This window comes from Chelmon rostratus, chromosome 21 (genome assembly GCF_017976325.1).
Source record: "Chelmon rostratus isolate fCheRos1 chromosome 21, fCheRos1.pri, whole genome shotgun sequence".
Taxonomy (NCBI): Eukaryota; Metazoa; Chordata; class Actinopteri; order Chaetodontiformes; family Chaetodontidae; genus Chelmon; species Chelmon rostratus.
Window position 1 is genome coordinate 10,579,718 of NC_055678.1, and position 27,847 is coordinate 10,607,564.

The window sequence follows — 27,847 nt, forward strand, 5'->3', positions numbered from 1 at the left end:
TACAGTGCAGAAAAGCTCAATCGTCAACAATTTTCATAATTGGTTAATTGCCTTGGGAACCTTGGGAAATTGTAATGGGCATTTTTCAATTTATTTCTGAATTTTTATAGACTTAAACATTGAAAAAGAACAACTGGCAGATGAATCAGTAATGGAGAAAATAATTAGTTGCAGCTCTACTGTATAGCCTATAGTTTACTGGCCCACTTCAATTCACATTTGTAAAACAAGATCATCAAATCCCATCAAGGTCAACAGAGGTTAATGTGGCGCTCTCCAGCCTGTACATTAAAAGGTCATCTCCAATCGTATTTACTCTGGTCTATTTTCTTAATCCATCCAGGAATTTAAAAAGGTTTCACTCCCTTCCATCTTTTCATTCAGCAGCTTATGGGTTTGCCTTCACTGTGCAATCAACGAATAGCATTATTATCGCTTATCTTTGCCCCTGCACTGCCCTGGAAAAGATGTTAAGGGAAGCTCCTGCCATGGAGTGTTTACTGTGAAAAGTCAGGCACACCTTGACATTTGAGCACAAAAACAAAAAAAGAAAGTAATAAAGTGAAATTGTTGTTCTTCTCCTGGTTAATGGAAAAGGTGAAATCCACAGAGTTGTTTTGTGGTGCTGAAACAATGTTACAGGTGAGGTCAAAGTTGCAGTAATTAGATGTGATCCCTACCAGGCAGTGCTGCTATGATTGAACTCTTTTATCAGTATCCTCTTTAATCTATGCCAAGGGTGAACATTTGGATTGAGCAGACCTGCAGTGGGTTTATAGTCGTGGGAGGGGGGCTCTCAAAACCCTATCTCCCAGTCCTCAGGGCTTTATGGCAAGGGAACAGTAAACCTGGAGAGCAGTAATATTTATCATAGGTTTAATGACAACCATTGTCTCGAGGCAACTATTATGTGCAATGCATTCTTAAAACTTCAGCGGATAAATTGTAACGTCAATCACATCTCTGAATGTAATAGTGCTGAAATCTAATCCCATGAAGAGTTACAAGAGTTTGGAAATTTGAGTATACAATGCTGTGGTTGTTCTTAACTGAATGTCTAATATACATTTTTAGAAACTGAAACAATATGAACACTGGCTTAAATGAACAAACACAAGAACATTGAACACACAGAATTAAAAATGGCCTGTTAAACATTATTTTTGTAACTCTTGGACGAAGAAAATACATTTAAAAAATGTTCACACTGACTTTTATTTTCATCTTAAAAACTGCTGTTCTTGATTAGTGGGACATGTCAGATTGCAGATATACAGTATTCCAATGAATAAGGCTGGTGACATATAGTATATTTCCTATTTTAAACATCCAACATCGTATTAGTCAGTCTCTCTATACTTTGTGACTTCCTTATTCTGTCTGTGGCTCTCTCAAGCCCATTTGCTGCTCCTGGAATCACACACATCTTTAAAAATCTGTCACAAATATACACTTTCGTTTCTAAAACGACAGAATTTGCTAGAATAGTTGGACACTGAATTTTTTCTAACAATAATCAGGAATAAGTAGTACATTTGGTAGGCACTGTTTCCAGCAGTGGATTAATCAGACCACTCTCATTCCCAGTACGTCAAATACTGATGTTTTGTCTAGCCCCTCGGCGTCTCATACACATGTAGGCTTCAGCAGCTGTATGAGATGCAACAGGCTTTCAACTAGCTCCATTTGCAGTAATACTAGACTCTCAGTGCAAGGTTTCGTAGTAAAAAGAGCAAAAAAGTGTGTGTAGGGAGCAGGTTGGGTTGACGGTTAGATAAAACACAGGACTTTCACCCAGGAACTGCAACTATTAACAGCATGTTAGAATGGCTTTCTATCAGATGTCTCATACAGATGCTCAATGGTATCTTGTGCAGCTGTGTGAGACGCCAAGGGGAGTGACAAAACATTGTTGGTATTTGACAATCTGGGAATGAAAACGTGTTGGATTAATACACATTTGGTGTTCTAGTAAGTGTTAATGGCAGTTGAAGGAACATGTCAGCTGTCGCAACAGTTTGCCTCATTTACAGGTTTTTATTCTTTTTTTTTTTTACAGCATTAAAGGTCTGTGGCACAGAGAAATAGGCTGTTTCAAGCTTTGGCTGCACAGGCAACACTAACAGGATCAATTCATTGTTGGTTTTGGTTTTTTGATGCAATTTGTTGACAGCAATATAAATATATAAGATTCCCAGACTTATCCTTTAAAATGAACCTAAACAGAAGTTGTGATGTTCTCTTTCTAACTTTGAACATGTCTCTTCCACTTGTAGAGATATCAATGTTTTACATCTACTGTAGTTCTTACTTTAATTACCCTTTAAGAAATGTTTTGATAAATGCTCCTTTTAGCATCACATCCACACAGTCACAGGTAAAATGTTTAGGAATAGTTTGACAGAGAGTTAGACGAGAGGATTGATGCCAATCTCACATCAGCCTGTTATTTTAGCTTAGCACAAATGCTAGAAACGGAGGGAAACAGTTATGGTGGCTCTGTGCAAAGGTAACAAAATCAGCCTGCCAGCACCTCCAAAGCTCACTGAATAGACCAGTAACATCCTGGAGTCTACCTTTTGTTTTCATTCCTTTAAGGATCAATGTTAATGATAATGATGATAATTGTACACCATGTACTTTTAAATCATGATACTTTCTGAGATGGTCATTGTGCTGTGAAAATCTCCATTGCCCGTTAGAGGGTGGTATCAATCTTCTCGACTAAATAGTATATTTCCCAAAATGATGCACAATTCCTTTAAAGTGCACGTTTTCTAAAAAAATGTTTTGTATCCTCTCAAATTATCATGAGGATTTGTTAGAGGTATGTATTAGAATCTGTCCAGTCATCATATTCCTTTCTATATCAGTTAGAATGGACAGTTGTCATTTCCATCTCATGCATAACATGAGAAGGATATTTTAGTCGTTTCCGTTCAATGACAAGTCTAATAAATCTTAGGCTCTCTCTCTAGGTCGAGTATTCCATCACGGTGCCAAAACAGGTGGGCCATATTCTTGGCGAGACGTGTCCCCCTCCTGTCCACTGAGCAGTCTGTCCTCTGTGGGCTGCGTCCTTGTCCGCCTGTGTCACTCCGCACCAGGACTGATGTGATCTGACTGACAATAGCGGCCTCTCTGCCAGGCGCTATCTTATAATCCTGTTTTACAGGCATCCCTCCTCGTTGCTAAAAGGACAGATGAACTAGCACTGGGGGAAAGGAATGATATGAGCCAGACACAGGATGTATCATTTGCTGTTAATTATAGAAACCTGCTTGAGTCACTGTTTGCTAGTTTTATTTCAGCTGTTTGGCAACCACAGGACAGATAACCAATTTTTTTAATTTTTCATGTCTACTTGTACATAAAGGTGCCCTCCTAAATGAGTCATCTTCACAGTTGTGCTGGTAATATCTGTATCTTTTGTTTACCCTTTCAAAATAACCAAATCTGATCCACAATCTTTGCCTGGGTCCAGACCTTTGAAACCGCCCACTCCATCGTGTTGACTGATTCGTCTGGCACCATGACATCAAACAGCGCTTTCTCGTCTGAAAAAGCAGGCGATCCACAGAGCACCCTGCGGGACTAACGACTTACCAATCAGCACCATGGGTGGGACTATCACAGGTCATGCTGTGCTCATGCTGTTGTCAAAGGTCAACAACTATGGCGACCGCAATAGACAAAATAGCTATCAAGGCTGTTCTTCGTCCGACATTGTTGTTTGTTTTTTATTTTGCTGAGCTCAATTGTTAATACCCCGATAAACCCAGTATGTTGGCATGGCTACGCATGAGTGTTGACTAGATTCAGGCGGATACGTCGGCCTCTAGTGACTGGTTAAGGAAACAAGTCTACAGTTCTGTCTGATATCAGGAAACACAATCTATAAAGAAGTGCATCATTACAGGCTTTAGTTCAGATGTCTACAGGGATCATACATAGAAGTGATTTTAACAGACACATTTTACACGTTTTTTTAAATGCAAGGATGTTAAAAGACAACTTTTCTGTGTTCATTGTCATTAAGTTGTACATTCTTTTTAATGTCTTTGATAATAAGGGTGTCATTAAGTATATAATAACAATGTAAGTGTTGCCATCTTTTCCTCCATTTGCAACGGCAGTAATTGCTAGCAATTAATGTCTACAGGCTTTTTTCTTGTGGCATTTGCTCTGCTTGTGGGTATGTACACATTCTTTGTTATTGAAACCCCTGTCCTTTTGCTCTCCACCAAGACAAAATCATTTGAAAAAATAAAATCAAGTAGGGGCAGCCATCAAAACATATTCATTTTCAGTAGAACAGAAGAATACCATTACGTCGTTTTAGCCATTACAGACACTTTTGTAAATTCTTTATGTTCTTGTTGCTGTTACACAGTTTGATATTCCTCAAGAAAAATACTGTTTAAGATAACATTATGCACTTTGCCATCAAAATATAATCACACATTAAAATCATATCTGTAACCACATGAGTTAAGAACCATACCCCATCACATTTTATAAATCATAGCTACACTGGATAAAGCTGAGAGGTCTCAGCATCCAGAAACAGAAACAGATTCTCAAAAACATTACAGACAATATGTTACAAGCTAACAGCAGCATACCGTAATAGAGTATACACTTTATGTATCATATGTACAAAATGTTCTTTAGAGGCAATGTGATAAAACCACCATAACAATCAAATAAATTTACAAAACTGATCTACACCTAGTGTTGAACATGTAGAAGAGAAAATTGTTCCTGTGTTCTGGCTGATATGTCTTTGTCCTTTGAGGATACTTTGACAAAATGTTATGAGCTTTTAAATGAGATAAAAGTTTTGTGAATCACATTCCATACAGTGTCTCTATGAAGTGTGTTAGTCCATTGAGACACATCAACAGACTGATCAACAGTTTCAGATCAACACTTAGTTTTCCTTTGTCGAACTAAAGCAAGTTTATTGACAGGGCAAATCAAAGCACACTTACACAGAGAACGATCTTTATCTTCATAACACTGATCAGTACATTGGCAGTCCATTCAGTCAAATGTGCACTGATTGCACGCATTCCAAAGAAATGAATTCATCCACACGGTTATCAGATCACAGGGTTTAACTCCACAACATGAGTGTTCCCAAGTGCGAATCTGATTCTTGAAGTCACCAAATATCTCAGGTGTGATATCTCAGCTTCGGCAGGTCTGTTTTCAACACAGCGACAATCAACATGGAATCAGATATAATCCACTGTTCGTCTGATTTCTCACGGCACTGTTTCAAGAAAAATGCAGGTGTCACACTTTGGTAAATGTTTAAATTGAAATGAGCTGAATCCCTTCTCGAGTTAAGAGCGTTGATCCAATGTCCAGAGATCCTACAAAAGCTGGAAATCTTCAAGCAGTGGTACTATTGGTGTTAAAGCAAAGGCTAGAGCGAGGAGCATACTGGAGGGGTGTAAGCAGAAGAGTTCAGCTGCTGAGCTTCTAGGAATGGCATTTGAGTCACTGGACTCGTCCAGCTGATGGTTCTGAGGGAAAAGATCGTAGTGTTAGTGTTGCATTTTGCGCCAGTAGGCTTCACCATGAATCTGAAATTTAAAGGATCACACAGGATGTGCGCAATTAGTGGATTAGTTGATTAAATGTTGCTACTCTCACTAGTCGGCACCAGAAATACTTGATTTCCGTTATCTGGTGAGTGCTGCCCTCATTGTTGCTCCTCTGATTTGGTGAGTTAAGGGTTTATTTTGATCAACACATTGTGGCGATTGATAGAACAGTGAAATATCAAGCAAGATGGTTTTGGTGAGTCTTATTTTGTGTCTGTCGACATTGAATGAAGGGTGTTTTACAGTGATAAAATTACTGTTTCCGTAAACGTAGTCTGTTGACTTTGGCGAGAGCGATTTAGTGACTGTTTCTAGTTAAACAAAAAGGATCTTACTCTTAAACAAAAAGTTCTCTTTTCCATAATGTTGTCAGGTACTTATAGTAACAATCTGGGCCTGTCCATGGCAAAAACAAATACTTTTAGTGGATGCACATTGACGCCGCGCTACATTGCAGCCAGTTTCACTCAATACTGGACCAATTTCATAAATTGCTGGAGAATTTGGGAATTAGCCCCACCCACTGCAGGGAATGGAAAAAAAAACCTAATGGAGCTTAATTTTTATGGAAACTTGACTTGTGATACACAGATTCATCTGTGTTGCCGTATTTGTCAGCTGTTGAGAAATAGGAAAGTGCAGTAGTGATTACTAACCAAACTAATGGAATCCATATGAAAATATGATATTACGTCTTCATAATATGTCATTATCCTCACAAATCCACTATTGTTCAGTCTCTGATAGGCCCCATGAATGAATGCATAGATTCTTACCACACACATTGCAGCATCCACTGTTTGATTTGACACCAGTTTTTGGGCCTGGAAAGAAGAAAACAAAGAAAGAGGGCAGAGAAACATTAACATTCATTCTTTGTGTTAGCCTGGCTTTCAACAAGACAGACCGGCTGACAGTACTGCAAACATGCTATGAAATATATAGCAGACTTCTTGTTTGCGACTATTGTTTGCTGTCTTGGCCTGGAAGTTGAATTGTTAAAGGAAGGGCACGGTCTTACAGTAAAACAAGGTCGAGCAAAATCATTACTGCATCAAGCCAAACTCCCACTGCAACAGTTGTACAGCAAAATACACACAACAATAAGATTTATGATAATACTTTTAGTGCCCACCAATTCCCATAGTTTAGACCTACATAGACCTCTTTGTATAATCATCCTCCTCAAGCAAGATGTGTACAATTCAAGTGTGTGTGTGTGTGTGTGCACACCAGCTCAAGGTTATGACAGTTTAATACATTAAAACTTTTCTCAGACTGCTCCAAACCTTTTCAGCCACACATAAAATACCCCTCTGCATTTTGAACACACACCGCCACACACACGAACAACTACACACTCACAGATACAGAGATGGAGCACAGAAAATGATAAAGTGACTCTACAGTGGTTTGGGAACATAATAAACACCCCACGCGTTGGTTTTTAAGTAGAAAAAAGTCTATGAACCTGGATTCTGGAGAAGAATGATTAATTGCTCTATAGGAGGTCCCTCCTCTTGGAGGATGTTTTTACTGGTGATAAATCATATTATCGCTATTAAAAGCCAATATGATAGATTGTCTCGCTTAAGGTATATGTGATATCATCTCATTTAAAAATATGGTACCATAGTATTTATCTGAGGGGAATAGCAGAGGTCTGAATTGTGTTTGTGGAGCCAAAAGGTTCCAATGGACTTAAACAAAGCACACAATTTAAGATGTTAAATGTCAAAAGATTTTCTACAATTGCATTTGATATGTCAATACTAATACACATTTGCATGTCGTCATCACATTGGAAACGAGGTCTCTGTGATTTGTATGCTCATGTATATGGTTAGATATATGTTGAATTTAATGGGTTATATCTAAGAAAAAACCTAAAAAACTTTGACAACTGTTTGTAAATAACATAACAGCGTTTCCTTTAGCAGTTACTGGTTGTGGAGCTTTTGGACACATCACATTGTCGTCCTCAGCAGATGGAGTCAAATTAAAGGACATCATCTATGTTATCTTAACATTTGAGATGTGATATGAGTTTATTTTTGACCTGGTGAACAGCAGTTGATAAAGCAGCCTCACCTCAAAGTCCATCTACTTTGGAGTTTGTGTTTGTTTGTGTCTCAACATTGACATTTTTATAATTTAACCACAAGCAGCTACAGTTTTTACAAAGCTAACAGGGATTTAAGTAAACATATACCTCAATATGGGGAACGATGTGGTACGTCCTTACAATGATACTGTGACCGTGTACACACACAGACACACACACAGACACACTACCCCTGTGGGCCATTTCTGATGTTACTGTGGCAACCAATTAGCTTTGACATGACAGCTTTGGAAAGTCTGACTCCACACTGACGTCTCATCTTTCTGCCCAGGAGGGGGGATTCTGAGCATGCTATCATAAAGCTATCCCTGATCCATCAAGGTGACAGAGCCAGACGCTTGACACTCAGACAGTAGCTCTGAATAGATCTCAAACCTGATGTTTTGGTCTCAGTTTGGATTCAAGACCTTTCTTTCAGAAGTTTTGAGAGGCTTCTGATGCCTTTAAAATTGTAGGATTTGATGTTTGTTCTTTTATTTTCCCCTAAGAACAGCTTGGTAGAATGTTTTTTTTTTTAGAAGTAAACAAGAGGACCAGCTGCTAACTGCAAACAAACCACTGCACTGAGATATTAGTTATTACTAATTATGTTGCCTTTAAGTGGTGTCTTTTTGTTCCAGCAAGGAATTCAAATAGAGAACCAATAAAGCTTCTTCCTTAATGAGATCAGTTGAGGTATAAGCTGGCTGACAGTCATCTGTTTAAGTCAGAATCAAATTAGGTAGCTCCATTATTTGGAGATTTATAACACTGAAAGGTTTCTATTGTCTGTAAGCATATTTAAGCTATGCAGCCAAATGTACTATGGAACGGACTTATTTGTGGCACCACAATGTTGCTTGTTTGTTTAGATTTGTTTGTGTTTTTTCATGAAGTATTTTCAGTTGCAATGGAGTAAAATTCCAAATACATTAAATAATTCTGATAAATGCAACCCTACCCTCAGATCTTAGATATACAGTATTTAGTTGACGACTTTTTAATATTAACAAAAAATATGCAGTGATTTAATCTTCACTTCTTTCTCTATTAATCTTTTATGACATGCAATTTTTTGTGTGTGTTGTATGTCAGTAAAAAGATGCAGGATACAGATACAGGAAACTTCACCTGTAAGGTCCCGCAGATGTGATAAAATGAGTCGCCACCAAGATCCAGTTTGGTCATGTCTGTCAGTGCATCCAGTGCATTACTGGTTCCGTCTTTACCCCTTCGAGTGATGCTAGGCTGCAGTATAGTAGGCTGAATTGGAGGTTGGGGCTGCCAAACTCCAACATCAGTACCATTGCCAAATGCCTGGATGGCGTTACCTGCAGGAGCACAGTGTATTATTATTGTGCATTCTTGATTCTTTACATATGCAGAATCAATGTTTTACTGGACACCATCCACTTAAAAATAATGTAACAGCAAAAATGAGCACAAAGTGAGAAACTTCTGTACACATATGACAAAATATGCATTCAACGTATTAAGCATTATCCACCAGAGTGGCCTCTGAGCCCTATTTTTGAAATGATAGTTTGCACATCTAACAAGTTAGTGGACATCCTCCGTCCTTGCCTTGAAAAAAATAAGTGCAAGTGGCATGGCCCAAAACATTTTGTCCATGTCCGGCTAAAAGCTGCTTATAATTGATACTTTAGATAATTGGGTAGGAGAAGAAATGGTTTGACCTTTCGCAGGAGTCTTTTTAAAAGCAGTGCCTGCCTGTAATAGCTATGACTCACAAAGCGATATGAAAATGAACCTCAGAGCTGTCTGAAAAAAGGAAATTCAAAAATAGTTTATGTGATGTAGTTTTCCTATCATAAATCTGACATTTAATTTAAGATACTTTTCATAAGCAGAATAGAATGTGGGCAAAAACTGCTTTTTGTATTTATCTAGTCTTAATTATAGTAAAAACCAAGCAGCAAAGAGTCTGCAATTGAATTAAAATTGCTCTGTTTTGAAGTTTGAATGTGGAAATGCCACTAAGTGCCACTCATGTTCACATATGAGTGAAAAACAAACAAAAAATGTTCAAGAGATTGTTGCTTATGTAACAGTCAAAGAAGCAGAAATTGTACTTGAAGAGAAAACATGTCAAACACGTGACAGACCATCATATACAAGGCCCTGTTCCTGTTTCAAGCCATTATCTCCATGTCAAGACAATACAATGGGTCAGTCTGACCTTATGCAGTGAAAAACAGTGCGAAGTTGGCAGCAAAATACATTTTTGCAGAGTGGCTAAGTATGGGAACTTACGCAGGCATCGATTGCTGGTGAAAAACTCAGCAAATTTATCACAGTCTGGCTTGCTGTTCCCGCTGCTGCTGCAGTCACACCACGGTGACAGACTGATACCAAGTGATCGCACATAATTGGGTGTCATCACCGTACCTGCAGCATAAAAGAGAAGCATTGTTAGTCAGTGTAACTGTATTCTTTATCATCATAATTGGACCCTTTTTGGTTTAGTCACTCGGTTTTTGAGGCTCTTCACACTGAAATTTGCACGTTCAGGTCAGTCAGTGAGGATGAACTTATTCAATTAATACAGTCGATGCTCACAAATCTTCCAGAACTTTCATTGAATTGCATTGCATTACAACCTCCTGCCTCATGACGATAGGCCTCACTGACTTATGAGAGATTATGTGGCGTAGCCAGTTGCCTGTTCAACAACATGGGTATTATTCAGTGAATTACTGATGTCAACAAAGGTGGCAAACTGCAGCTCTGGAGAGTGTTCCCTTTTAGTGTTTTCTAGTGTTTTCTGTTGCTTATCCATTGGGAGTCAACAGTGGTGACCAAGCTAGGGCACATTTAACTTTATGGGCAGAATTTCAAAGGAAACCATTTTTGGCTATTTTGTCATCTTGATGTAAGTGAATAAAACTGCTCCTTTTTTAGAGGGAGCCATTTGGTTGAGTAGGCTCGTACTTATTAGCTGTGCAAGTGCATGCAAATTTCTGTGCGCGTAGACAGAGATGAGTGGTTAAGCCACGGGGGCCCCATTAGAGGGGTGTAACCTGTGTGAATGGTGTAGATTAAAATGTCTACCTGTTTGCAATTGGTCACTGTTGCCCTGCGTTCAAACCTCATTACTAAAACTCAGTGGGGCATTTTTTTTCCTTTCTACATAATGAAGCCCGGTGACAGTAGAGAGACTGAACAAAAGGAAACACTATTTCCGCACAGCACTATGATGTATGAACTGTGATGTCATGCACACCCTACAGCTTTTCAATTTATCAACTGTGATCTCAGCTGTCTGGCTGTCTAGTTGATCTGTGCCTTAATCTCTGCTCTGGAGAATGCATTAAGTTCAAGATACTTGCTAGTTAAAATGTACATCCCCTTTTGCAAAAAAGTTTGGGATGCTGACAAGAACAGAATGCAATGCATATTTTTGCAGGTTTACATTTACATTTTAGTTTTTGCACATGTAGTAACATCCTTTATAGAGTCAGGTGTTCACAAAGTAGTGAACCTCGCTCCATTATTGCTTGTGAATGACTGAGCCTTTCCAGGATGCTCCTTTCATACTGAATCATGATACCATCACCTGTTACCAATCAACCTGTTACCCTTCGAACGTTTCAAACAGGTGTTTTTCAAGCGTTCCACAACTTTCCCAGTATTTTGTTGCTCCTGTCCCAACTTGAAGGCATCGTATTCAGAATAAGCATATATTTACAAAAATCAGTGAATTTGATGTGGTAAGAGATTAAATATATGGTCTTTGCATTGTTTCAATTGAGTATATGTCAAGAAGGGTTAGCAAGTTATGACTTTCTGTTTTGTTTTTGTTTTGCACAGCATCCCACAGTGTTGTACATAATGAATGCACAGCTGAGATGATGAGGCTTCAGCTGGGCACAATCTTTTTTTTTTTTTTACATAATCTTAATAGTTTTGGAAATATATATATAGACATACAGAGTAGTTGGTTTGCAGATTTCCATATCATAGAAGAGTGGACTGTTGACCTTGGCAGAGGTTTGCGCTCTCTGAGTGCCCTTCCAGTAAAAACCTGTAAGTGAACTGTTAAGCACCTAGTGGGTTAGTGTACCACAGAGAAGCAGTGCTTCTGCAACAACCTAATTTGTGGTAAAATGCAACAGTTTGTGTAGTCTGTGTTGTCATGTGAGCTTGTGTTTATGGTTTGGGTAAATTTTCAGATTCAAGACATACTTTTATATTTTAGGCAGTACTTAACAAAAAACTGACGCGATTTAGAGAGGTGAATTCACTCTTTGACAGGTGTTTCTTCCTATTTACTGTTGTTTTTACAAGTCCAGTTATATAATTAATCTGGCAAATTCTGAAGCCAACTTTAAAATGGTTCAGAATAACTTACCAATAAGACCTGAGTAAGACAGCAGACAGTCAGCGTAGTTCTCCCGCAGACAGCCGGATATGGAGCGAGCTTCAGGCTGACAGTTGCTGATGAAATCTGCCAGCCTTGACCTAAAAACAAAAGAGATACAAATAATAGATGCCTGATTCCACAAACATTGGTACACTGTGTAAAAGGTAAATAAAAACATTTCATTCAGGTTTTACACACAACTTTTTCAGAATCGGGGTTGTAGGTATTAAGCCTATAGTGGGCTAAGTGCTTTGTCACATTTATAAGCAATGGTTGAGTAATGTAAAGCCACAGACTAACTCGCGTCAAAAATCAGTGTTTCCTGTTCTTTGCTGGTTTGCAGAAAAGAAAGTAAAGAACGTGAAAAGTTGAGAAGTGTATGTGGCATCAGTGAATGAAATTCTATTCAGTATACTATAACCTACTGTGCACACTCAACCTCAGACTGGCAATTTTCTGTCACTTCAAATTATGGCTGTTCATTTTGTACTTCGAACTAGAACAGCGGATATTGTCTCTTAAAATAGACCATCTGATTTACTACCAAAGGTCTCTCTGCAGGTGATATGTGTCTCCTATAAATTAGAATTGTTTTTAGAGATGCATAGACGTAAGAGGAGGCAGAGTTATTGTTAGGTGCGCATGCATTTTAACATCTGAGGCAGATGTGAAATATCTTGGTTGTGGAACTATGTTTTCTACAGCAGTAAAAACAAATGCCAGTACATCATACTATATAAATGGAAAAAAAGGTTAAATCTGAAAGTCTATGAAGGAGCCCCTGTGCTTTCTTACCTGCAGATGTAGTTGGTCTTACATGTGTTCTGAAGAGACAGACAGTTAGGAGTGTCTTTATCCTCATAGGAGCAGATGGGTACAATTGTTTGTCGTCTGCGTTCTGCACATGCTGTCTGATCGCCCGCTGGACAGGAGCAAAACAGCATCCCATAGCTGTATTTAGTTGGAACCTGTATTTTTGGAAAGAAATGGAAAAAGAACACATGTTGACACAGATGGTGTTATAGCCTGGGGGGTGGGCAAAAAACTTCCACTTCCTCTCAGGGGTCCACTGATATCTCTCCTCTTCCTTACCTAAAAAAACCCCCACATTTTCAACTTCCAATACAGCTTCCACCTGTACTAGAATAGATGAGTAACTTACCTTCCCAAAGTTATAAATACTTCTGGTAAAACAGTGCCAAAATGGTAACTTTAGATTCACTGTGGCTGCCTCCCAATATTAATTGTAGCTTTTAGTGGAGTTAACTGTTTTTACTAAGACTTCTACCAAGATATTGGATACAAACTCTGTGAAATTGCACTTAAAATAGCATTTTTCCTTTAACATTACACACTTGGTTTGGACATTGGTTTGAGCAGCAACTTCAAAGTCAAAGGTGCAAAAAATGCTGCAAATAGCTCTCAAGTGTAACATGCTTAGTTACCTTGTCAAAGAACTGACGTAGGGCCTTGTGGCATTTGCGCTTGTTGCAGACCTCAGAGGCAGACACCCTACTGGTACACGGGTTGATGTAAGCTGAGCGGTATTTCTTACATGTGTCATTCAGGTTACAGGCCTTGGCAGCATTCAGACAGTTGTTCTCCTTTGTGGATGCAGGCTCAACTAAGAAAGAGGAGAGACGCATAACAAATATTGCTTTCTTGCACAGGTCACATTGTTTATGCATCATGCATGTGTCAGTACTTGAAAGCATATGACTGGGTTGTGAGTGAATGAGCTGAGAGGATTTTTCTTTGTTTAGCATCAATTTCTAAAACAGTGTAATTACATCGTTCTTCAGAAATTGCACATTTCCACTTCTGTCCAAGGTCCTAAGGAAGTTTCTTTGTTTGTCTTAAGTGTGTTGGAAAATGTTATCTAATGCAGTTAAGATAATATAAAAGCTAGTGTATCACTATTGACATGAATTATCAAAATGATGGAAAGTGAATATTCATCCCAGAGTCATAGCTAAAACAAAGCTTTGCATGATTAAAAAAAGAACCTCCATTAGATATCTTCTCATGTATTTAAAACCAGTTCCTCACAATTTCATAATAAAATTTACCGTTTGCCTGTTTAAAACTGAAAAAAAAGAGCAACTGCATGAAAGCTTTGAGCCTTGATGAACTCAATTATGCTTGGATTTGCAAACACAACATTATACAATTTTGTGGATCTAAACTTTTATTTCTTGTTTCTTTCTCATATCTGAATTATTGCACCAATTTTTTACTCTAGTTAATCCGTTTGCTGCAATTGCTTTGTTACACGTTTGAAATTTTTTGTCCAAATGCTGTACTTCAGGTTGTTAGCAGACCTCATTAGGTCTGTCATTTATGATCTCACCCCTGTACGTGCAACCCATTCTGTGTTGGTGTGACTTAACATCTTCTACATTAAATTCAAGGGTGATTTTGTTGTCCTCAGCCTTACAGGAAACACAGACATATACACCTTGAAAATACAAGCACCTGCTCAGACACATTGCATTTCCCCTGCTTTGAGATACGCAAACCAAGTCACCCAACTTTGGTTCCATTCCAGTGTGCCTTTTTCTGCGATTATAGCGAAAGCACTGTATGGCCAACACAATGACTCTCACATCTCATTTTTCTCATTTGTTGTCGTTAAAGTCCTTTCTGCTTGATTGACTTCTGCACAGTAACGCAAAGTGTACCCTCAGCCTTCGCATGGAAGAATGAATTCTGTAATTCTGCCTTTTGAGGTGGAATTGAAGCTCACTGCACTCTTTCATGCACCGCAGAATGAGCCATGATTAAATCTGAATACATTCTTGAACCTTGGGTTAATCACATATTACAAAAACCCATTACTTACATCTGACAAGTGCCTGGAGATGTGGGCTGTGATCCTTTATGTTTTTTGCTGCTCTTGGGCCATAGGTGTGACAGTTCTACCTCAATTACTGTTACCCAGAGGGAAGTGCTTACCTTTTTTTGATATTCTTCAAAAAGTTCTTACTTTGAGGACTTTGATTAAAACATGGTACACTTGTAGGGTCGTGCATGCATGTGCACGGAGCAGGCAGCCCAAGCTGAGTGTGAGTAAGAAGGTTGAAGCTGTAGGTCACTGTGTGACTCCATACAGACACAATACCCCATGGCAGGAAAAACCTTTTCTATCAGGAGCATTTGTGTATTTAATAAGCTAATTTTAGGGTCCTGTTTTCTCTGTTCCAGGAGGAATTTAAGTACAAACCATGTTTCACTTTCTCTAAGAACACATTCAAGTTGACAGGAGGATCATGACATTGTTGATACAGCGAAGTTCAGCAATTGCTTTATTCAAATCTCCCATGTAAACAGGGCTGTGCTGGAGATTATTAGTTATGTTTGCTTCGTTCTGTGCTGCTTGAACTCTTAAATTTAGTCTGTTGCACTACGATTATAATTAGAAAACAATCTTCACTTGTCTCTGTAATCCTCTTGCTGTTTTAATGTCTCTATTCTCATTTGTTTATTAAATGTGGAGAAGTGCCAGTTTTCTTACAATACATATCCAACATATCACTTAAACTTAGAGTACTTAGTGTCAGTCAGTTTAATTAAATGTTATTCTGCTTTATTGTATCATTAGTCTATTGACCTTGCAGTGCATACCAAGAACTGCAATCCTATATGCTCGCCTACAATATAACATATCTTGTTAAAAGACCTACAGGCGTAAGAAAACACAAATCTCACTTAGCCTTCTTAAGTTGCAACCCCTGAGCAAGGCCACCATGTTGCCATTGATGTAGACTGAATAACAAGCCAGTGTAGCAGGCACTGGAATCTGACCCTTTGACCTCTAATAGGTTGATACAAAAGACGTTTTGAAAGGCCGTCAGTCAGGTAGAATTAAATATGAATCTCACAGAAGGGGTTAATTATAGTGTCCTGGGGGTGAATGCATTCACTAATGCAGTGATTGTAAGAATCTGAGAGCCAAACTTCTTTATTGTACAGCTGCTAAGACGTCCAGTGTTTGTAATGCTTAAATTTATGAGATCCCGGTGAAGGTTTAGCTGTGTCTGTACAATCTGTTTCATGTACTTATGTTTTACTTCTGTTTATGCATGCAGACTTAGATAGATTATCATCTCTTTGCACAGGACCCATGGACTAAAGAGCACCAACAGAATTTCCTGGACTGATGCCACCGTTAAACATATGAGCGGTGAGTTCTGAAGCAGTTAAGCTGCTGCGAAAACTCCTTTCTCTATAGGGTTTAATTCCAGTGTAGCAGTTCTTTTTTAAGAATGATCTGCCAAGCAAGTGCTCAAGCCTCCTTCGTTCTTCTATGAATGTAATCCAGGAATATAGATAGGAACATGTGGTCATGGAATTTCCCTTTTATCTGTGTCTGACACGAAAATCCTCCTATATCCATGAAACACAGATTATAGTAATAAAGAGTATTACTGTGACCCTCAAACCAAACTTTGAGAGCCAGCTCTGTGCATGGCGATCAAGAGGCAACGTGCATTTAAAAGTCTGGATTACTATGAAGCCCACTGCACAAGATAGTTAGTTACTAGTTAAAACTGTAAAGTCCGTCAGTGAAGATCAGCATTGTACACCAGTATTTTTTTAAAATGAGCTTTTTTGTTTTAGCCGTTTGTTCACACACAAATGCAGTTTTAGGTTACAAAAACCAGACCTTTTGGAAAATTCCTTCCATTTGCAGTGGTGACGTGTTGTCAGGTAGCTGTTATGTCCTTTGTTAGCTCGCTATCTTTGTGTTTTCACATGGACTAACATATTTTAGTTTATTGTTGTTTAAAAACAGTTAGTGTGTGGGCTCATATTACTCAAATCACACCCATATTACATAAAACACTCACATATCCAAGATAAGTAAGGGTGCACCCGTCAACATTTTAACCTTTATTTAACCAGTCAATTGCATCTAGATGATTAGTAATGTCCATTTAGCTAGTATGCTAGCATTAGCATGTTAAACTTGCAGGTTACATTTTACCGACAAACTGAATCTCAAATTAACTATTGTTTTGTGTTCTCACTTACTTATCACAACACAGACCACTGGGCATTCAGGCAAGGCACTTATGCTATACTACTTGCTGCTGCACTGAACCCAACTTCTGAAACAGAATAGGTTGAGGCTGTACTGAGATGACAAGTCTCATCATCAGACAGGGAGCCTGTCGTACAGTGTGTGTTATGTATATTTGACACATAATGTTTGTAGTAATTTCCCTCAAAATTCACTTTCCCCAAAACTGAAAACCATAAAATAACTATATTACAGAGTCTCGGTACACTGTCTAGATAATAGTTCAGAATTGCCCTTTGTGATTTATGGCTGCTTCACTTAATCCGTCTAAACCTATCTCTCCACTTAGTGCCCTCTTTGTCATCTGCCATAATGGAAAGAAAACAGCAGTGGTCAGAGCCCACTCCTTGATGGCACCCTGCCTTCTATAGGGCTTTCTGCCAGCATCACTAAATCCATGTCTCAGGGTCTCAGTATTTATGACCAGACCCAAGACCCATTTATTAAGTGCACCCGTGTAATTAGCAAAATCTCACTTAGTTGCTATTGCGCCAGCCATTCCTTTCCGTCATTTAATCCCGTTCAAACAGAAGTGCATTACCCTCAGCATTGCTGGTGTTTGCCAAATTCAGTTTCTGATATAAGATCACAGGAATGCTGACGTTGGACTGTGGGACTCGTGGACTATAATTCCTCTAGCCATATTACCAAATTTTATGCTGAGAATGAAAATACCTACAGACAAGGCAATGATGATGGTGATTCCTATATTTAATGATGGTGGCCTGAGGATGTTGAGGAAATTCATCCGAATAGCGACAAGAAACAAGAACCCAGACTACCAATTAAAGATTCACCATGTCATGAGACAACATTTCCTTTAGATTTGACTCTCTGGTCATGAAGATGATATTAAGTTCTAAGGTTTAGATTGAGGACATATGGTGCGACTGTGACTGCAGGATAAATGAGAGAGTGCATACGTGTGTGGTTGTGCCTGTCAATGCAGTCACCAAGTCAGACATGTGAATGCCCAGGCGCACTTTTGCTTCCCATTTTTCAGAAAGTCACTTACCCTCTCAGATCACAGGGGTAATGTTCTGCTTGGCTAATTAAAAGTCTAACTGTCTATGTACTGTCTCACCATCAGCAGTTACCAAGTGATATTACTCTATGGGACATATTTTGTTCTTGCTTCTAGCTTTCTACTTTTAAGCAATACTGGTTAAAACCATGGACCTATATGTATATATTTATGCACCTGCATATCAATCTGAGATGTAAGGAGAACCTGAGGCACTGCGATATTTTAGAATTTTAAAAATGTGACTGTCATTGTATGGGAATGTGTGCAGGGTGATTTGCATGTAGATGAGGGTCACCATGAAGCAGTAACACACACACAATATGAATGATTATGTGTTTGTGCACGTATGTGTATGGGTGCAGGGTGTGGTTAGCTCACATCAAATACTTCCATGCCTGACTGACGTTACCCTGTGTCACCTGCAGCCTACAGCGTTTTATTTCCTTATCTTAAAGCCATGATTAGCCATTGCCTGCATCAGTCATGGTTGCATATCCACTAGGCTCCTCACACACAGCTTGTCATGGCTAAGCCATCACGTAAACTCATTCTGGTGAGGAATTTCTGCTCTCCAAGCGGCTTTACTGAACCTTCATCTTCCAGTAAGATTCATACGTGTCAAAGTAGCAGGAAATGCTGGAAGTGGGTTAGTAAGCATGTGAATGAGTGTGTGTGTGCGTGTTCATGACTAAAAACGCGTCTGATATTTGATTTGCATGATGCGGCCATATCAAAGTATCAAAAAGTACATAAAACTCAGGTATTTTGCACCTCAACATTCCAAAGCATGTCCCCTAAATGCAAGAATACTTACAGTATGTCTGTTCAGAGTAAGTAAGTCTCTGCACTGGTTGAAACTCAGGCTGGACTTGATGTTTATCAATTATTTTAATCACATTGTTTTATCACACCTTGGTTACTTTGCTTTTACGTAGCGCTTTACAATTTGCCTCTTGTACAAAAACATTCATAACACAAGTGAGGCCAGCTACCATGCAAGGTAGCTTCGTGCCCAAGGACAGTTGGACATGTGGACAGGAGGAGCTGACCCGCTCTACCTACTGAGCCACTGCCGTCCCTTGACTCCCAATTTGTTTGTACAACAAAGTGGATTACAAAAGGCTATCACTCCCACATAGATTTTGAGATACATGAGAATGCCAGCAATTTGATGCAGTCCAGTATGATGGACATTAACTACTGACATGAAATTTTCCAGATCTAAACAGGTTTCATATTGATAGAAGGGCTTCATGCTGTTGGGATTTCGCATTTGTTTTTCATGTTGCCTTCTGAAGTCATTTTAAGACATATTCTGTTGTGTTCTACAGGGGATGGACACAATAACACCTGCACACACATGTGTTATAATGCAAAACCTCTTCAAGACTGTAAATGTGGTGTTTCATGTTGGAGGTGGTCAACATCTTGGATTACATTTTATTCAATGTTGGTGTTATTGTGTCCACTCTATATTTTCCCCTCTCTAAGTGCTGTATGCAGTGTTCTATGCTTTCTGTTATGACGACAGTAAGCTTGCTAATATATAAGATAACATTTTATTTGTTTAACTCATGCCACTGAATGCTTAAGTTTTAATATATGATTACACAGCATCTAAGTGAATTGCAAACTTCCAGTCTACCACTTGTGTCTATTATTGGGTTTTGAGCTCCCTCTGGTTAGCTCAGTTGGAATAAATTGTGTTATTCTGCGGTTACAGAGGGGCAGAGCAAAAACAAAGGAGAAGCGTGTGAAGGGAAATGCCTTCAGATGATTCGCTGATAAGGCTGAAAGCAGTCTTGTGTAAAAGGAATCAGCAGATTAAAAGTGTTTCTTCTACTGATGGCCACTCCGATGTTCAGTTGGAGCAGTCTGCTCATATATGCACAGTTCACAGGCAGGCCGGGCCAGTGGCAGAGGACAAAGACTACAGAGGATTAATCTGTTGCTTCAGGCAACTAGACCCACTGAATTATTCTTGAGGTCTTGAAATGGAAAATCATCATGCCAAGCTTGATCTCTTGTTCACCGACTCGATTCTCTGTAAGACTACCGATGAGCTATGAGCATAGACTGGGAGGAGAAGAGAAATATACTGGGCTCAGTGGTAGGGCCAGTAACAGCGAGATTTCCTATGTGAGAGTGGCTGCTTATATGTAAATTGAGGAACTAGCTGGAGGGCTTTTTGAAAACTCCTGAAGTTTGTCCCTGCGAAAATTAAAACATTATGCAGTTACGATGTGCTCCAGTTTATAGTGGTTATAGAATAATGAGAACATGAGTGGCAGAAATTTAGTGATAGAGACTGAGCAGAAGAGGTGTGTTTGCATAGATACATGGTTATATTCATTAAGGCTCCAACACTGATTTACACTGAAACATTCCTAACTTTCAACAATCTCTGGATGCAGGGGCCTCATGAATGAAATGGACATCATCAGTTTTGATCTGACGTATGACTTCTGCAGAAAACCATGTATAAGTAGTTATTGATGATTTTCCTGCTGGTTATGTCAGGGTATTGCAGTTTGGGGTGCATATTGTCCAAGCCTGTGGTGAACTTTGCATGAGCACCATGAACAACATGTGCTCTCTAATGATTGCTGCAATGTGCTAGTCCATTTGGGAGAGTTCAGGTGTGCTAGGCCCCCCTTCCCATTGCCTTAATGCTGCTTCTTTTTTGCCTTTTAGTTTAAGGTCAGGCCTTTTCTTTTTAATATCAGCCACAGTTCTGTCTCTCTGCCCTACCTTGTACACTGTGCTGGCTACATAGTCCCAAGCTGTGTGTTTGGCTTTATTTGTTAACCCCCTATTTAGCCCACTGAGTAATACAGTATGTGTTGCCTGGCTCCAATATCCTCTACCATTGCTCTGATCTCATCTTCCAGAAAGTTTGGTTTTCTCTTTTAGCTATTCCTGACTAAACCCTTATTTGTGCTTGCATTATATTGGAGGAAATCGCAAGTCATGTGCTGCCAATTTAAACTGATTTGGCATTTATAAATCACAGGTGGATAGGTTACAAATGTGATTCTTAGAGCCTGCTTAAGCAAGGTATTTTATGCTCAACGTCATTTAAGAATCAAACGTGAGCCCAGTGTTGGAAATGATCTTACTTCACGTATAAATCTAAGAACATTTTATAAAATGAGGCCCCATATCTCAACTATTTTTTAATTTTCAAAGGAAAGAATTGAGGACATACTAAAAACAGTATTAAATGGCTGAATGTGTGTTGCTCATTCTTAAGTACAGTATGTGCTACTCTTTGGATGTAATCTCATACCACTGATGTCAGACTTGCAGAATCAGTTCATCTTGTCTGTGAAAAGCATCTTACTTATAATGAGTTAGGAATGTGATTGTAAAGAATATGCCCTGCAGGAATCCTCGCTCTGGGATTGCAAAGCTGGAGGTCCAGCTGGAGTCACCTGAAATTATCTTTAACTCTGTGTAATTTAGTGAAGACTTTGAATTCTCCTTGTTGGTTGACCTCAAGTACCAATAAGTAATTGTAAGACGTGTTGTACAGAAGCTCTGTTTTTTTGTTGTGAAGGGCAGTTCTGTAGTCCCATCATTCCCTCAGTCTGCGCAGCGGCATCATGTTACACCTCTGTAAGACTCTCGCTTATTGATTTAGAAATGACGCAGCACTTAATTTCAGCTCTTCCTGCAGACTGTATTCTAGCAGTTATTGGCTTGGATGCTGCGTCTATCAGTTTGAATTGATAATGTTAGAAATACATCAGAAATTAATATTTCTGGAATAAATGAAGAAAACTTCTCATGACATGGAGGTACTGAAAACAGAGTCATACAAGTAGTGGGAAACTGCCACGCTAGCAGTGTGGCAATATGGATAGCAATATCAGTCCGTTGGTAGGGCTACCACTTTGGTCCAGACTGAAATATCTCAGCTACTTGATTGTCATGAAATCTTACAGACGATCATGCCCCCATCAGGATTAAATATAATCACATTATTAGGTTATCCCATGACTTTTTATTTACTGCCATCTTTGGGTGAAAATGTCAATTTGTCCAATACGTTGGTTTATGACAAAATACCCATTCACCTGATGGCATTCTCATGAGCCTCAGCTGTACTTTGTGATTAGTACTAATTATCAAACATTAGCATGCTAAATTAAGATGGTGAACACACTTGCTTAACATCAGCATGTTAGCATTGTTATTGTAAGCATGTTATCATAAAACCTTGGCAAAACATGCATGTGTAAAACTATTACATAAAATCAAGTAAAATCAAAAACAGGGTTGGAGGAAGCATTAATAGAAGTCTGTAGTAAGAGCATCTGCTCATTTCGTACCTGTCATGTTTTGTAAAATGTAATTTGCTGAAACTTATTTGAAATAAAAATAACCTAAATTTATATAATAACAAGCATTGATTTTTTCAGACATTCAGAGTAGTGGGCACCATGTCTTAGCAGTTCACCCATGGGATATGGTATGGATTATTGCATGCTGGCTCATATATCCATTATTTTACACTGCGATTGCCCGAGGTCTGGCTTACTTGCAGACAGGAATGAGGTCACTTATGGCAAATGGATTCCTGATATCTAACCCATTAAGTGATTTATTTTTTTTCTTAGAGCCCCTTTGGCTGTTTATATACTGCTATACATTACACTGGCTACTCAGCTCCAACTCCATCTCTGCATCCAGATTTATGTTGCTCACATACACAATGGCGATTTCTTAACAGCACCTAATAATGATAAGTTAAACTGCCATGTCTTCCGTATTGTAGGTCAATGACTTTGATAGAAGAGAACATTAGCAGCAGATCAGGTTTTTGAATATATCTTAATCAAGATTATAACATTTGTTCAGTTGGATCTGCTGTCTCATCTAAGCTACATCAAACAAATGATTTTGTAGTTAAATAATGACCTGTACATTTCAAGCTGATTTTTCAACTTGGCATTTAATAATTCCCATTTTGTTTTACTAGTAGACCCATTATTTGAAAGCCTCATGAATCCTTAACCACTTTGCCAATTTCAATTTTCTTCCAATTCTTCTTAGTCTCGCATTGCTAGACCTATCTCGGCCTTACATTTCTACTATTCCAGCACGGGAGACAAATCCGGATTCCAATAATTTTTTTTCTTTGCTCTGCTTTTGAAATACAGTTAACCATTATGTCATCGCATGTGGAGCAGAGCCACTGTGATACGCTAAGTGGATTCAATCACAGTGAGAGCCAGAGAGAGAGAGAGAAGCAGAGCCAGAGAGAGAATCAAATGACCATTTTTCCACTGAAATGGTTGCTGGCCAGTGCAGCAGACGCCCTTCTCCAGCCCAGAAAGCCCAACATTTAGGAGTGCCAGGGAGCGCTGCACTTGTCACACACACAGCTCTTGTTCTATCAGTGCCATTGAACACTGACAGATGGTTAATTACTTCTGTGTGTGTGTGTGTGTGTGTGTGTATGTGTGTGTGTGTGTGTGTGTGATCTCAGTAGATCTAAATATGGGCCTGCCTAGGTGTATGCTCCTAGTCCAAGTCCTGGCATCTGACGACATGTATGGCATTTAGAGTCACAACAACAACAGCAAGCAACGCTTCTGTCCGGATTTTCTTTTTTTTTTAAATCCAGGCATTCAGCACTGCAAGCTCCTGGAGCTCAAACAACACAGGCTCAACTCTAAAAGGATGATTAATTCAAAACTAGCGCATAAATGCTACTTCCAGCACTAGTAATGTGATAGTGGGAAAAAACACGTAGACCTCTCATCATTGCTTTGAGAGCTGAAAGTGAAATATACTAAATTACTCTGCTTTGTGTACAGCGGGTCACAGTGGCAGATAAAAGCTTTTGTGATGGATAATGGGCGCTGAAAGCTGCAGCCTGAAACCAGACAGCAATAGAAAAGAGTGGTTGTCAAATAGTGACAGATTTCTAGCAGTGATTTGGTGACTTAGACTGGGTTTAAAGCACAACTGAGAAATAATGTCTCCATGTATAGAGTCACTTAACTTCGCACAATGTCCAAACTTAAACCTGAGGAATGTCAGCAGCGTAAAAGCAGCATCTTACCAGCTATGATGGGGGCCAGGCGGAAGATATCTGAGAGCCGGCTATTGACGGGTTCATATGGAGAGTATTCCAGCAAGTCGTTACCTGCATGGGAAATGATCGTCAACAATATGCACTTCAAGTTGTGAGTGTATGTGCTTGTAAACATGTGTACGTGGCGTAGGTGGATGCTATCTGATACTCTTTAACATTATGATGCTAGTCATATACCATACTAAAAGGGTAATCCCTGTTAATTGCTCATGTTGATACATACATAATATTAATATGCTGTGTAATTATGTAATAGAGCTCATGAAGAAGGTTGACCTTAGGTTCACTTTGTTACAAAATGCAATTATCTCTGTCTAACGTAGGTGTAATACCATTTAACAGGAAAACTAGTAGACTGCTGAGCTGAAAAAGAATTTGAGGTACGTGTACCTTCCTTGAGTGTTTCCCTTTTAATCTACTTTAGATTTCTACTTCACTACTGCACATTTCAGATGCCAGTATTCTACTTTTTACTCCGCCGTATTTATCTATTTCTTTGTAGTTTCAGATTTCACACACAAGACAAACAGTATGATGGGTTCATTATTACAGGTTAAACTACCTACCAGTAGTAAATTATCTCCGCATTGACCGGCTACGACATTGAAATACTGCTCAGTACACATTAATGCATCAGTCCTAACTATCCAGTAGAATAAAATATGATGTAAATGTGATATTCTTCCTGGATAATATGATCTGTGCTTTCTCTTTTTATCCTGAAATTATATTTTTCTGACGATTCTTCTGACTTTGACTTGGAATGGAATATTTATTCAGAGTAATCTGAATACTTCTTCCATCACCATGAATGCTTTCTTGTATTGACCTCAGCAATTATACGTGAACAGTTAACTCTGGGTCAGTGCATACCCTGTAAACTCTGAAATATGCTCCAGAAGATCCGGAGGCAGTTCTTCTCCTTCTTCATGCCTCTTCTACACCTGCAGTTGTACAGGGGGCTCTGCTTCATGGCTTCTATGGCGCTGCGGCACTCGCCCTGCGCCTCGGGACCGGTGACCGCACTGAAGTTGCTCTCCCTCCCCGCCACGCACTGCCTCATCGTCCGGTACTTGGTGCTGCAGCTGTACTCCTTCAGACATTGCTCACTGGCCTTTACGCAGTCCAGGCGGACGGGCCGGGACGGTGAGCTGCCGTCACCCCTCAAGGTGAAAACTGAGTCTGGGAGTTAGAAAAGGGAAGTCATAGATTTGCATTCACGGTGGAAACTCATTTGTCTGTAATGTTCTACACACAAGAGGCTCGACAACCAGCCAATTAACATGATTCCACTGAACAGTACATCATTGTATTGCTGCCAAATAATGTATAAAGATGCACTTAGACAAACTTTCTGAACCCTGGATGTTCGCATTCAGAACAAATCAAACAAATTTACATAATTCCTCACTGCCTGCTGCGTGTGTGGAGTTGAACTAAAGGAACAGGCGCAGTTATGAAATATATATATCAGCACATGTTATAACCTAAACATAGAAATTCAACAGATGCATGCGTCACTTACCTGGCAAAGACAATATAATGACAAAAGTTGTTAAAATCATTGCGCTTGAGGAGATTTCGTACGCAAGTTTTAAAGAGGAGTTTCGGGCGATTAAAAGAAAATGTGAAGCGAAGTTGTCACGCAGATCCGCTTTTCTTCAGGTTGCACATTATGCGAGCTCAAGTGATGTCGCATCCTGTAGATCCAGCAGTGAGAATCCCAAGTCCCGACCCGAGTCCAGCACCTAAAACCGCATCGTGCAAACCTGCCGGAGTTCAGGACGAACAAGTGAGACGCAGAGAGACGCGCCGATGGTGGACCATCTCCACTTCCCTCTGCCCACGCTGACTCCTCTGTCTGTCCGCCGGCCCGTCACGCAGGCGGCGCGGGTGTGTCAGGTCCGACACGGGAGCTGCCGGTGGCTTTGAGGACAAAACTTTACAGCCGCAATAAAACTCAGAACCAATCAGTTCAACTCAATAAACGAAGTCATTTAACTTTAATCGGCCATCACATCCCTGAGCGCGCTGAAAGCGTGTTAAAATTCCCAACAGCTGGAAAAAAAAATACATCCCGTTGAGCAGGTGGAAAGACAACACAACACGAAGCCGTTTGATCCGGACTGCTCTCCGCGCGGGTGGAAAACTGAGAAGCTCGAGGTGCAGCGCGCGAGGGCGTGACGTCACGCGACCGTGCGCACAATAACCTTAATAGACCCATTAAGAGCCACGGTTTACATCAAACTGTTTTGACGGTCAAAACAAATTGATGGCCAGCGGCGAGACAGTTCGCATCTGGAAGAACATTCCAGCTGGACAGAGTTCACTCATTAACTCTGAGAAGAATTTACATTTATAATGGCTCTTTACGTATTTATGAAAGCTGCAGGCCTGCCTCGCAGGAGAACCGAGCAGATTTAAAATATATATCCAATCGATCAGATAAATTGCAACGATTCTTAATTGTCCCGGTGTTTCACTGAAGGGGGTATTAGTGTTTGTCCTCTCAGCTCAGCCCTTCAGTTGTAACTATTCAGAGCCTGCAGAACTATAATTTTAGGCAGTGCTGTTTTGCAGGATGTTCTGTTCAGAAGTTTGAAGGTGTTTCAATCCTTCAAATTGAATGGCACACTTGGTAAAAAAAAAAAAAAAAATATTTCTTTATCTGAAATTGCAGTTACCTTATAAATTGTGATAACTGTTGACAGAACTTTTCTCATCAAAGTTTGTTTTTCTGCACTGAAAAAAAAATCCGATTTAGAGGATGAGTGAAAAATGAGATGGTGGCACTCAGTAATTTACCTGGTTATAGCATTTTGGGATATAGCGGCTTGCTTTACAGTCTAGAGATTTTGCACAACTAAAACTATTTAGCTACCAGTATAAAAAGAATCTCCCATTCCACCTGTATTAAATTAACAGTATCTATTGTGTTTGATTGGTACATGACATTTGGATCACTTATGTTGTAATGCTGACATAGAGCTCAACTTTCACTTTGAAGCAATGAAAACCCATTACTGCAATGGAAACCCCCTCAATGCAAGCATTTCGCTTTTCTCTTCTGCTTGATTCTGTTCGATTCCATCTGTTTGGGACCACATGTAGCTTGTTACAGATGCCACATGACCTTTTGAACATTCACACACACACACACACACACACACACACACACACACACACACACACACACACTACCCAGCATGCAGGCCATCTGAAAGAGATGCAGGGATTCACACTGCATTTCGTTGGGGAAGTGGGCGACCTCGCCTGAAAAAAGACCACCACTGCTAACATGAAACTAAAACGTCAGCTTTAAGGGAAAGGTAGAGGGTCTCTTCATACAGCAAATGCTATAAACTGCACTTAATGTGTGGGCTAATGCTAAGCCTGTCATCTATGAACTAAATTGATAAAAATACAAGATGTGTCAGGATCTGGGTGTCTCTCTTAAAAAATCGTTGATCCAACTATGTCGTGCTACGCTTTCAAATTTATAGAACAAAGTCCTTTCAGTGCCAACCC

The 27,847-nt window shown here is 39.5% G+C and overlaps 1 protein-coding gene across 1 annotated transcript; it reads right to left on the reverse strand.

Moving 5' to 3' along the window:
* Window positions 1–5,350: 5,350 nt before the first annotated feature.
* Window positions 5,351–25,884, reverse strand: gfra1b (gdnf family receptor alpha 1b). The gene is made up of 10 exons (XM_041963030.1): window positions 25,845–25,884; window positions 25,193–25,501; window positions 24,287–24,370; window positions 13,549–13,727; window positions 12,899–13,071; window positions 12,092–12,201; window positions 9,994–10,128; window positions 8,851–9,050; window positions 6,392–6,439; window positions 5,351–5,534 (listed from the first exon to the last, which is right to left on the reverse strand). The coding sequence occupies exons 1-10, from the start codon at window positions 25,882–25,884 to the stop codon at window positions 5,382–5,384; spliced, it is 1,431 nt and encodes a 476-aa protein (XP_041818964.1). The 3' UTR covers window positions 5,351–5,381.
* Window positions 25,885–27,847: the final 1,963 nt, after the last annotated feature.